Genomic DNA, 12,920 nt, shown 5'->3' with positions numbered 1-12,920 from the left:
GGTAAAGATTCATCTCTGAATCTTGGGAGGATGCCAGCATGCTAACAGGTAAAGATTCATCTCTAACAATTTAAAAATATATATTTAAAAACCCATTTTTTTACTCAGGCTTTTTCAGCTTCTTAATAATGTATAGGTTTTTTATTCTGTGATTGATTTTTAAATTGTTAGTTTTTAATTGTTTTTATGTGTTTTTATATGTGTTTTTAACTGTTTTATTATATTTTATTATATTTTTATTTTATTTTGTTGTGAACCGCCCAGAGACACGAGTGTGGGACAGTATAAAAGTGTAAGAAATGAATGAATGAATGAATGAATGAATGAATAAAGTCAAGGAAGCTATAAAGGGGGAGACTTCCTTCAGAAATTGGAAGGCCTGCCCAAATGAAGAGAACAGAAAGGAACACAAACTCTGGCAAAAGAAATGCAAGATGACACAATAAGGGAGGCAAAAAGAGAGTTTGAGGAACATTTAGTTAGAAGTATCAAGGGGAATAACAAAAACTTCTTTAAATACATCAGAAGCTGGAAACCTGTCAGTTTGGACCATCAGACAACGGAGTGAAAGGGATTATTAAGGAGGATATGGAGGTTGTAGAAAAGCTAAATGGGTGCAGAAGAGGGCAACCAAGATGATCAAGGGCCTAGAGCATCTTCCTTATGAGGCAAGGCTACAACACCTGGGGCTATTTAGTTTAGAAAAAAGACGACTGTGGGGAAACATGCTAGAGGTCTAAAAAATCATGTATGGTGTGGAGAAAGTTAATAGAGATAAGTTTTCCCCCCTCTCACATAACACTAGAACCACAGGCTATCCCATGAAACTGATTGCCAAGAAATTTAGGACTAAAAAACAAAGTACTTTTTCATACAATGCCTAATCAACATGTGGAATTCTCTGCCACAAGATGTGGTGACAGCCAACAACCTGGATAGCTTTAAGAGGAGTCTGGATGACTTCATGGAGGAGAGATCTATCAACGGCTACTAGTCTGAGGGCTATAGGCCAGCTCCAGCCTCAGAGGCATCCAGCCCTCACCCCCTGCCTGTGGGCTTCCCAGTGGCATCTGGTGGGCCACTATGTGAAACAGGATACTGGACTAGACGGGCCTTGGGCCTGATCCAGCAGGGTTGTTCTTATGTTTTAACTGCAGATTAATGTGGAAGTGGGGAGAGGGGTTGCAAAGACTGCCTAGCGAGTTCATAGTGGCCATAATATTTGAGCCAGGGACTGCCCACCTCGCGGTCACAGCACATACACCACTGTGATTTTTTTTAAAAAGCGAAGGTGACAAAAAGAACCAAAAAATATTTAATGTATTTCACATGTCACTTCACAAGCATTAATCATTTAAATACGCTTATCAACAGCAATATGGCTGCCAGCATCAATTGACATTCATCTTCATATATTTCGTCAAGCATAAAATAAATCTCTCTCATGGAAAATGCAGACAACAGCATATTATAGGCATGCATGCGTGGACGCACACACACACAAACTTCAGACACCCAGCAGGGAATAAAATTGTTTAGCAACATCAAAATTGTTTAGCGACACAATCCAGCCAAAGTCAAGCACTTTTAAAATCCCATTATTTCAGCCAGGGTGAAGTGTTTATTCACAGATCCAGATCCAGAAGTGGCAGGTGGCAGAGGGGTGCTTAACTCTTTCCCTGCACTGCATCTGCCCTGTACTCCTTCCTCTGAAAAACCTGGCTAGGAGAAAAGTGTCAGGGGGAGGGTGAAAGAGAGAAGTGGCAGGGAAAGGGGAAAGTGGCAGGGAAAGGGCTAAGCACCTCCCCCCACACATGCTGCTTTCTTTTCTAAAGCACACCCTCCCCCATTTTTACCTCTTTGGTAGCCACTTGGATTCCCAGACATGGTCTACTGACAAACTTCTCATTCAGCTCTCAGGCATATCCTTATTTTTTTCAATAGCAATACACAGAATATATATATATATATAGATGGTGGCTCATGCTTCCAAATGTTCTACATGATGCTCTTGAAAAATGCTAGCCCATGTCCCCACCCCCCAATATTTGTGCTTTGCTTTAAAAAAAAAAATCACTTAACTATATTTTACAACAAAAGTCCTTTCAATAGTTGCCTGTTCAAGGCTCCTTGTGTGAGTAATGGTAGACACACATTATTGGCACCATGGAATCTTCTACTCTCCCCCAAAAAGGGTCATTCAAGGCTGAGTCACACATTACTGAGGGATCCTGGAACATAATGCTCTGTTCTTGCCACTGTTGCTTCTTCTGGTTGTATTAGGCTGTCTTCTTTTGGCAGCCAGGATAGACTTGAAGTTGGTGATGAACGTTCTCTGAAGTACCTTGTACCATGCATAAGGATGTTTCCTTTCAATCCAAGCGGGAAAAATAAAGCAATCAAAGATTTAGATATAAAAATAACTAATGACATTTATTGGTGGAGTGTGCTGTGTGAACTCAGAGTTTTTCACTAAACCCAGATTTGCACTGCAAAAAACCAACATGAAATTGACATTGAAAAGCTGAATTTAACATTAATTATCTTGGTTTAATTGTGTGTTGCAAATCTGGTTGGTGAAAAATTCTTCATTCACATGACACACTCTGCAGGAGTGCACGCACCACCTAGACATCCAATTTTCATTTACTGGACATTGCTGCAATTGTATGAACCAGCCTTTTCAATATTGATATTGTTGATATCTAATTTGCAAGGGGCTAAGCTGAGGATTTGTGAACTTTTGAATTACTTAAAGGTAATTTTTTATACCGTGCAAATCCTGGCCTGGTTTTCTTTGCACACCTATGAAACCTACTTTGTCCTCATTCTTCTGTTGCAGGGACTACACAAGATACAAACATGTAGATGTGTTTATACATATCTGGAAATAGATATGTATATACATAATGCAGACATGTATATATGCAAGATACAGATGTGTAGCTATAAACCAGAGGGAGACTGAACAGACACAAAACTGTTTATGAATGAATAGACCTATGATTCAGGAAACTGCTGGGAAGGAGGAGGAAATGACTGGATGCAAATGAGTTATCCTCCAAATACTCTCCTTTTGTTAAATCAAAATGGGAAGGGACATTGTAGTGTGTGTGAACCAACATAATTAACTTTGATAAGTCAGACTGTACCTTGCTATGAAATTATTACTGTTTAGGGCAGTCATCTGATTATTGTTTAATCCTATTTTAATGTATGTTATCTGCATGAACAAAAACAATAATTCTTAAGGGAAAACTATTCCTTCAGATTACCACCACCTTAGGGGAGGCCTACCCTCTCGTATGGGAGAAAAGGTGGAATGTACATTCTTGTGCTATTAATATACTTGGATAGCTTTATAAAATGATTAATGGTGAGGAACGAGCGGGAAAAGATATATATTTTTCCACTCCCCTGTTCCTCATAACACTAGAATGCAGAGTAGATTCAGGATGGATAGGAGAAACTACTCCTTGCTGAAGCATTACTTACAAGTCCAAGGGAATACCAGGTTGATTTTCCAAGGGACAGGAAAGGAGGCCTCCAATTTAAGATAAAAAGCTGTTCAGCAACAAGGGGCCATGTGCCAACGCCACAGCCAACAAGTTACATGAAGGCACCATGATGCATGTTGCATGTAACACAGTGCCAAGGCAGTCTGAGGAAACCCCAGGCTGCTGTGAATGAATTCTTTCACATCTTCCACTTATGGGTATTACAATTGAGCTAGCACTGAAATATTATGAAAACAGAACTGGCTGAGCAGTTACCTTACTGCTGAGAAAACAAAAACAAACAGCTCCAGGGTTTATTATATATTTATGCCTCGTTGCACAACTCTATGCAATGTTTGCACTTGTGCAACAGCGCTCTTGCGCTACTGCACAAATGTTACGTACCACCACACAACCTTGCCTGCCAGTGTTTTGCTAGCCAGGTCAAATAGTAAAGGATGTGGGTCTTTCGAGCTGTGTGGGCCTTGTTTCTGCAGTAACTGCAGCAGTGATTCACTCCTGGAACAGGAGACATCTGCCTTCACAAGGAACCTGTCACACCACAGGAAAGGAGAGCTAGGCAGCCAGGTTATGCTAGTATAGCCTTGCTCTAGCACCAGGAGAAATGTGGGGGACAATTGCATTGCCGCTTCAGAGCAAATCTGTTAATCAATGGCTTCACCTCTCTTGGCACAATCAGACCTAAGGAGCCTGGGAAGCAATTACATCCTTCAAGGAAGCCACTATCCTTGGCACCCTAAAATTAAGCACTCCATGGCTAACATCCTGACTAAGGAAGTGCTGGTGCAGTGACAGGATCAAATAAAGGCACGTCAAAAACTAACTGGTGCACTGGGGAAGGGCTACACAGCCCTCAGAGACATATTTTTGGGTAGCACAGGGGGCTTCCTGGGTAAGGGGAGGTTGTCAAAAATCACCCCTTCTCAAAGGTACTGGTGCAGTTAGTCTGGAAGTGCTTTTATTCTGAATAATAATCTTTATTATTCTAAAATGCTATTATTCTAGATTATTCGCTGCACCCAAGTTTCCTTAGCCACTGTAACAAAGAAGATCACAGTGTATAGATTAGCTTTGAAAGCTGAGGAGAGCTTGCTGAAAAATATTCAAAGGCTGGTGAAAAGGATCACTACCATTTATTTGATACTGTATCTTTCTCTCAGTGGCTGCAAGAATTTGGATGACCAAACTGTGGAAAGACCAAAGTACTAGGGGGGCAGGGTGGGGTGGGCCATTTTTCATGGTTCAGTCAGAATTCAGACCGAACTGCAGGTCCGCAAACCAGTTCAGTCAAACTGGTTCAGCAGCGAGAGGGATGAGTGCGACAGCGGGGGCGAGGCGGGCAAGAGGTATCTTTCAAAGTAAATAAGGAGGTCTTTCTGGATACCAAAGCCACCTAAAGTAGTGCTGTGGCACACACACACACCCCAACAGCCCACGTGGTGGTGGCACGGACTACTGGGGGCGGGGGGAGCGCTGCTGCTGATCCTGGTAAGGATCTTCTCATTTACTTTGAAAGATGCCTCTCACCTCCCCCTGCCCAGCTGGTGCCACCCTCACCCCTCTCGTTGCCAATTCAGTTTGCTTTGGTTCGGTCTCAGACTGGGCCCCATTCCTGAAGGGTGGTCCAGTTCACGTTCGAACCACTTGAACTGCCCTGGTTTGAGAGCGAACCGGTTCTGCACATCCCCACAAAGTAACCTGACATACAAATGTGATTGGAAAAAATGTGACTTTGCAATACTGGAAAAGATTGTAATTCAGGTTAACAGTTGAGGAAAAGAAGATTGTGGTCATGAACATGTTTTTATTAGATGCTGGCAGGGTTTTTAATATTTGGGAAAGGATATGCACATGAATAGGGGTTAATACCTATTTTGAGGTGGAAAGGGCTTGAACCCAGTAAAAGTAAGCATTTGCAATTATATTTGTGGGATAAGCTTAATGAAAATAGTTTTATATTATTTGGGCTTTTTATATTGAGCTATGTTCCCTCCCCCGCCCCGCCCCCATTTAACATTATTATTTTTTTAAAGAATGCTGCCAAAATTCCATTGCATTCTGAATTTATTCCTTTGATATTATGTCCCTTTTGCTAACACAGGGGCATAATGTATTCAGAAAATGATGAGCTGGGGATAGGTAGTTGTGGCCAAGGGTTAAATCCCCCATCCCAAGGATCTGGATCAGAACTGCACCATCAAGGATGGGGGATTTAACCCCTGGCCACAGCTCCAGTACAGAGAAGCCCCCCAGCTGCTGTAAGAGTGAAGCTCCCATTGTCACTGAGGAGGGGAAAAACAAGTCTGAAACTGCCAATCATGTGCTTCCCATAACGTGTACTTTTGCCCTCTGATGTGGAGCTTAGCTGCCCAAGGAGAAAGTGATTCTACCCGTTTTGTGTGAGATGTGTTTCTCCCCAGCTTGTTAAAGCACTTCCTCTACTTCCGCCCTACTTGCCTCCTCCTTACGTGGACCCGTGTGATTGTCCTGAAACCGAAAGGACCCTTTGAGAGAAATGCCATCCAGTTTCTCTTCTTCGCCTTCGTCGACTTCCTCATGAACCCAGTGGGGTATGCAGTCCTGTTCAGACTTGCTCCTCACATAACCAGGCAAGTTTATATAGGTGTCATTCTGCCTTGTGACATTTTTGCAGGCCCTGCTGGAAATCGTGAGCATGCGGGAACTGGCTACCATCTGAGACTGGCTGCTGGTGCTGTGGGTCACATTAGTGAGGACAGAGCCATAGCGGTAACTCCCACAAGGAGGTCTCCTTTCCCAGTCCATCACTAGGTTCCATCTGGCCCATGTCTTCTTGATTTCAGTCTGCACCTAGAGGCATGAAAAACAAAAAACAAAAACAAAAAACAAAACAAAAAATGCCAGATCAGAAGCCAAGAAGGGAGCCTTAGGCCAAGTTTAGAAGAAAGCTGAATTAATATCCACTTGGAATGAAGCTGTCCCTGGATATATTAAATCTGAAGTTGTGCCTACTCTGCAGCAGAAGTTTTCATGGTAAATAAGTGGCAGTTGTGGCATATGAGTGGGAGAATAAAGCAGAATAAATGATGGAGGGAGTAATAGAATATGCAGTGGAAGGTCAGAGAGCAACACAGGACGCAGAAGTGCTGTGACAGGATGTCAGCAGAAGCAACTCTCTGCATATTTTTCAACTCCATCTCTACCACCATGGGAGCTAACACACGTAAATCACAAAAGAGATCATGACACTCACTTCTAATAGAAGTCGTCATTGCCTGCCAAATCCCCCTTTTGTAGGCATAAGGCTGGCCAGGCAAGACAGTCAGCCTTTTTGTGAATAAATTTCAGTTTCTTAGACAGGACTGCGGTTGTGCTACAAGAAATGCCACCACATTCCATGGAAGTATTTCACAAGGCAGATGATTATAAACATTTGCTGGGATCATCCAAAGAAACCAGTGCATGTTCAGCTCTCCCCTTCCAGCAGCAGTCCCTCCAACACAAGCCTTCTCAAGGTCTGAGGGACCTCTGGCGTGGCATCTTATAAGTGGCTGACACTGGAACAACATACGACTCCCCATGCACTTGTGTACTTTTCTTTAATTTGGGGTGTGTGTGGATCCCAGCCAGGATTCAGTCAAAGTGCAACTTTTGAAGTCCCAAGAGTCTCACCATCTGGTACTTCTGTGTTATCCTTACTTTGAGTAGAACACCATTTAAACCAGGCCTGCACAACATAAGGCCCAGGGGTCAGATCTGGCCTGCAGGAACTTTTTTGCTGGCCCCAATGTAGGAGTAGGAACCATAAACAGCAGGATCCATGAAGGATCCTTGACCCTTGGATCAAGGGTCTTGACCCTTGCCCTTCATGGCTAATAAAAGCTGCCAGGGAGGGTACAGGTAGATGGTTGGAGGTGATTATTAATGCCTCATTAAGGGAGGGCATGATGCCATTGTGACTCAAGGAGGCGGTGGTAAGACCATTATTTTAAAAGCCCTCCCTTGATCCCTCCAACCCGGACAACTACCCTGTTTCCCCGAAAGTAAGAACTACCCTGAAAGTAAGACCTAGCAGTAATTTCTGATGTACCGCTAATTGCCCTAGTGCATTTTGGGGGGCTAAAATTAATATAAGACACTGTCTTATTTTCAGGGAAACACGGTATAGACTGGTCTCTAACCTGCCCTTTTTGGGCAGGGTGATAGAGTGTGTAGTGGCATGCCAGCTGCAGATGGTCTTGGATGATACGGATTATCTGGACCCTTTTCAATCTGGCTTCTGCCCCGGATATGAGACTGAGACTGTCTTGGTCGCTCTAGTGCAGGGATTCTCAACGTGTGGGTCCCCAGATATAATTGGACTTCAACTCCCATAATTCCCAACCAAAGGCCACTGGGGCAGGGGATTATGGGAGCTGAAGTCCAATAACATCTGGGGACCCACACGTTGAGAAACCCTGCTCTAGTGGATGACTTACGCTGGGAACTAGACAGGGGGAGTGCATCCCTGTTGGTTCTACTGGACCTCTCGGCGGCTTTCGATACCATCAGCCATGGTATCCTTCTGGGCCACCTCTCAAGTAAGGGAATCAGAGGTACTGTGTTGCAGTGGTTCCGGTCCTTTCTTGGGGGGAGGGTCCAGAAGGTGGTGCTGGGGGACTACTGCTTGGCTCTGTGGCTATTGGCCTATGGGGTCCCACAGGGTTCTGTCTTGCCCCCCATGCTGTTTAACATCTACATGAAACTGCTCGGAGAGGTCATCTGGGGACTTGGACTGAGTTGTCAGCAATATGCAGATGACACTCAGCTCTATCTCTCCTTGTCACCTGATCCTAGGGAGGCGGTGGATGTCCTTAATCGGGATCTGGAGGTCGTGATGGGTTGGATGTGGGCTAATAAACTGAAATTGAATCCAGACAAGACGGAGGTACTGTTGGTCAGTAGGAGAGCCAATCGGGATGAGGAGATTTTACCAGTTCTGGATGGAGTCGCACTCCCTTGCAGGAGCAAGTACACAGCTTGGAGGTACTACTGGACCCAGCTCTGCTTTGGGAAGCTCAGGTGGAGGTGGTGGCCACGGCTTTGGCAAGTGCACCAGCTGTGTCCCTTTCTTGAGAAGGCAGATCTGGCCACAGTTACCCATGCCTTAGTCATGACACAGCTGGATTACTACAACGCGCTCTACATGGGGCTGCCCTTGAAGAATATCCGGAAACTACAGCTAGTGCAAAACGTGGCAGCTAGGGTATTATCTGGAGCTGCCCTGTGGGAGCACATCACACCCATTCTGAAAGAGTTGCACTGGCTGCCAGTTCATTTCCGGGTCCAATTCAAGGTGCTGGTTTTGACCTTTAAAGCCCTTAACAGTTTGGGCCTGGGATACCTGAGGGATCGCCTGCTCCCAAGGGTTGCTGCCTGCTTGACAAGGTCATCTGAGGGGGCTCTGCTCTGGGTGCCAACTATGAGGGAGGCTAGGTTGTTGTGCACTCAGGACAGGGCCTTCTCTGTTGCTGCCCCCAGGCTCTAGAATGCTCTCCCAGTGGGTATCCGCTCCTCAGTCTCCATCACAGTTTTTAGAAAGCATGTCAAATCATGGCTTTTTACCCAGGCTTTTATATGATTGTCTCCACTGCTGCTTCTTGTATTTTGTACTGTTTTTATGCTTGTGTTTTAAAAAATTTTAAATCAGATTTGTTTATATATATTTTTAGTTCAATGTTTTAATGTGTCTTTTTTGTAATCTTGTTTTTAAATTTTATTGTAAGCCGCCTTGGGATTTTCTTAATGAAAGGCGGGGTATAAATTTAAAAATACAATAAAAGGGCTCTTGGACTGCATGCCTAGGATTGGAGCTTAAAAGCAATTGTGATTGAGGAAGAGGAGGAAAGGACTTGGCATTTATTTGGGGCTGGCATGCACTCCAGGTGCCCTACTGACTGAGCTGGGATAGGGCCTATTTTATGGGCACTCTCGTTGGTTAAAACTGTAGTTCCCTTGACAGGGGGAAAGATCCATAAATAACTAATAATTGCTTCCATTAATATTTTTAATAATTTTAATATCATAATGCACTGAAAATTGACCTCAGCCCCTGCATGCTAAGTCGTGGTTGGTTCTGGCCCACTGGGGCATTTGAGCTGTGTACCCCTGATTTTTAAACACTCATTTTATTTTCATCAACACTTAACATTCAGAAAGCCTGAGCAGAGCAAGCACAGGATGTGATATTAGATGCAGAATTTAGCTTTCTGGGGATCTCAGCTTGCTTGCTTTTTTTTTAATTATTAGAAAGCAAGTTTTTTCCCCTAGCCTTTAAGGATGCAAGGCTACTTAAAATTATTGGGGAATGCCCACTGACTTCTCAGAAGCAAGAGGGGGACTGGACAAGATTTCCAAGTGGGAGGGGCAGGGTTTCAGCGGCTCCTATAGTTTCCTGCCCCTCCCCATGACTAGCAAAAACAAAATAAATTAGGCACTCATAAAAACGAAGAAGAGATTATGCGACTTTGCCCAATGTGCATAACTTACATAAGGAACAACATGTTAAAAAATAGTAATTAAAAAGCTTTGCCAAGGAAAACAAAGGTCATAGAGATTGAACAGAGAATTCATCAGTATACAACATCTTTCCCTGCTATTTAAGTTTTACTCCCTTGGGATCATGAGCACATCCTTTCTTCCCCCCCCCCCACTTTTGGTTTCTAATCAGTTTTACTTCCTAGTAAGCCATAGTGCTCAGCACAGCTACATCCCAGAGACACATTTACACAGAAGTGATGCCCATTTGTTTTACTGAGACTTATTCCAACTAAGCAGGCAGAAGTTTGTAGCCTTATACTGTAATTGATAGTGTTGACTACATAAACATCAAGACCAAATACAACTGATCTCATCCTATTTTATCTGTTTTTCATGCTTGCGGAGGAATCCGCTTGCCTAACAAGTTACATATTATATACAGATTTCTTTCTGTATATAGAATATTGCCCCACGTTCTCTGCAGTCTTATAAGGTGGGAAGCAAGAGTTCCACCCTCACAGGGAGCTGGCTGATTAGCTGTGCTGCAGACTTCCCTTACAGTGCAGTGCACAGGCAGGGGGTGGGGGAAGTGATTTACACTTCTCTCCTCCTCCTCGCCAATGCCCTGTTAGCTTGTAGAAATATGTTCCTGGGGGCTGTGGGACCTTCAAGGACATATTCCTGGCAGAAAACAGAGCTTTTGCAGAAGGGAAAGAAGCAAAAATCACTTCCTCATCTCCTTCCCTGGGTGCTGGGCTGTGCAGTAAGCCTTCAGTGCAGCTAATCTCCTGGTTCCCTGTGAAAGCCTATGTAACACTGCCGGGAATGTGGGCTGTTGTACCCATCATGTTGCTCTACATTAAAGAGAACTCACAAATATCACTTAGCAATTTTGGGCTGATTATATTACCAACTCCGTTCATTTTATCCTGCGTTTTGTGACACTGTTTTTGAGACTGAAGCTCCTAGCACAGTCATTGTATTCACTTTTACAAAACAGAGGTCTAGCTATCAAGAAGCACACCAAGATATATTACTGCCAAGGCTATATTTGTTGGTTGAGCTATAGAGCTCAACCTTTCCATAAAGCTAAAGACAAGTAACACAAGTTCTAAAAATCTCACACATCCTCACAAATACACCATTGTACAGAGAGAGAGACATCTAGTGCATCCATGTCTGAGCTCTTAGCTTACCTCGCCATTGCAGTAACAATAGATGATGGAGACAAAGAAACCCTGAGGAAGTATAATAATCATAGTTAAAAGAGATCTGGCTTCAGTACCATGACATTGATTCAAGAATTTCATACTGTGTGTAAGCATTTTTCAGTACCACATGGCAGCTTCCCTGTGCCCCTTGGCCATTAAGCAATTAACACAACAAGCGAAGGGCCACTAAGGTGCCCTTTGCATATCTTCCCAGGTGCATGGGAGCCAGTTATCTGTGCGTGGCTCCTGAAACAATGGAAGAATATTTCAGTGACTCAAGCATGGGGGTCCGATTTTCCCCATGGAATCAGCATCCTGCCAGGGTGCAGATCAGCCACTTCCCACATGGTTGGGGCACTGAAAGATTTTCTGAGCCATGGGAGCCAGTGGCAAATAAGTGACTGTCACACAGTTGGAAAAGCATGCAAAGGGCACCACAGTACTTGATCATACAGTAGTTAGGATGCTGAATAGCCCTCTGTTCCAGCAGTGCTGGATGTTTAGTGTCTGCTTTTTGGTGAGGAGGAGGAGGAGGAGGAGGAGGAGGAGGAGGAGGAGGAGGAGGAGGAAATACAGCTTCTCATCTGCTTAATTTTGAGGAGAGAAGAGGCAGAATAATGTCACCCATCCAGATAAGCAGAGGAGAATCTACCCAATAGGTGGCTGCCAATTGCTGGCTGGGCCCAATCCTCTTGGGGGTCATAGCAGTGGGCCTTGTTAGCGTGTCAAACCTATGGCAGCTCCCTGAGGGTGCTGCCCTATGATGCCAGCCCTGCCTTCAAGCAGGAGCAGGGGGGGAGCACAACTGCAAACTTGGGCATTTGTACACAGCTTCTCCCCATGGTCTCCCATTGGGTGATTTCTACTCCCCATTCCTTGGATGACCAGTGATCCCCACACCTTGCACATTCCAGAAGCTTAGGACAAAGGGTTTATTGCCATAGTTATCAGTCAATTTATGTTTATTTTCCCCTATCACCAGCCAGACTATATAGACAAAAACCCATTGAAAGCGGGCCACCTCTCTCCAGGGGCTGAGCCATAGCTGAAACCCAAAAGACACCCAAGCTCCCCACCCCCTGAGCTCTGGCTGACCTCATTCCTATCCGGCTTTATTGTTGGCTGGGTGTTTTCTTCATTCTCTCCCTTCATTCTCACAACAAGCCAGCTGGGAAATAACCTCCAGAGGGCCAACCTTCTGGGTACCGGCCATGAGCCACTGCATCTGACATCACATACAGGGGGTGTGCCGGGTTCATGCAAGGAACCTGGGGAGAGAGGCAAACACAAGCCCACTCTCCTCTAGCTATGTGCCTGCCTCTCTCCCTTGCAGAACAGACGGCTTAGAAAGACCATAGAATACTATCACCATACCTGGAATGAGTTGAAGAAAAGCTCACAGTGCATTCGGATCTCCCAGCCCAACCCAGTGAATGTGTGAGGCAGGCATACAAAGACAATGTAATGGACTCCAAAGACAAAGATCAGAACCAAGGTGGATTTTGCTAGTTTTCTAAAACAAAGAAAAAAGAAAAGTTGTCATTGCTGTCATCATCACCATCTACTTATATAAGTCCAACAATCTGCTAGGTGCTGTACAGGAGGTAAAAGTGAAATGGGCTACAATCCTGTGCACAGCTATATTTCTTAAATTCCTTTGGATGCAACAGGATTAAAGCAGCCTAACTGTGCA

General features: G+C 44.3%; 1 protein-coding gene across 11 annotated transcripts in view; it reads right to left on the bottom strand.

Annotated features, from left to right (window-relative positions):
• Positions 1 to 1,302: 1,302 nt before the first annotated feature.
• PTH2R (parathyroid hormone 2 receptor) overlaps positions 1,303 to 12,920 on the bottom strand; it is a 95,851-nt gene continuing 84,233 nt past the window's right edge. For all 11 annotated transcript variants that reach the window (XM_053283773.1, XM_053283775.1, XM_053283774.1 and 8 more), the window contains 4 exons: positions 12,602 to 12,740; positions 11,213 to 11,254; positions 5,976 to 6,347; positions 1,303 to 2,369 (listed from right to left, as the gene is read on the bottom strand). In XM_053283773.1, the coding sequence (XP_053139748.1) occupies positions 2,280 to 2,369; positions 5,976 to 6,347; positions 11,213 to 11,254; positions 12,602 to 12,740 (643 nt within the window). In that variant the 3' untranslated portion in view covers positions 1,303 to 2,279. The remainder of the gene's footprint in view (positions 2,370 to 5,975; positions 6,348 to 11,212; positions 11,255 to 12,601; positions 12,741 to 12,920) is intronic.

This window comes from Hemicordylus capensis, chromosome 1 (genome assembly GCF_027244095.1).
Source record: "Hemicordylus capensis ecotype Gifberg chromosome 1, rHemCap1.1.pri, whole genome shotgun sequence".
Taxonomy (NCBI): domain Eukaryota; kingdom Metazoa; phylum Chordata; class Lepidosauria; order Squamata; family Cordylidae; genus Hemicordylus; species Hemicordylus capensis.
The sequence above is the reverse complement of the archived record's forward strand: the minus strand, read 5'-3'. Positions and strand labels throughout refer to the sequence as shown.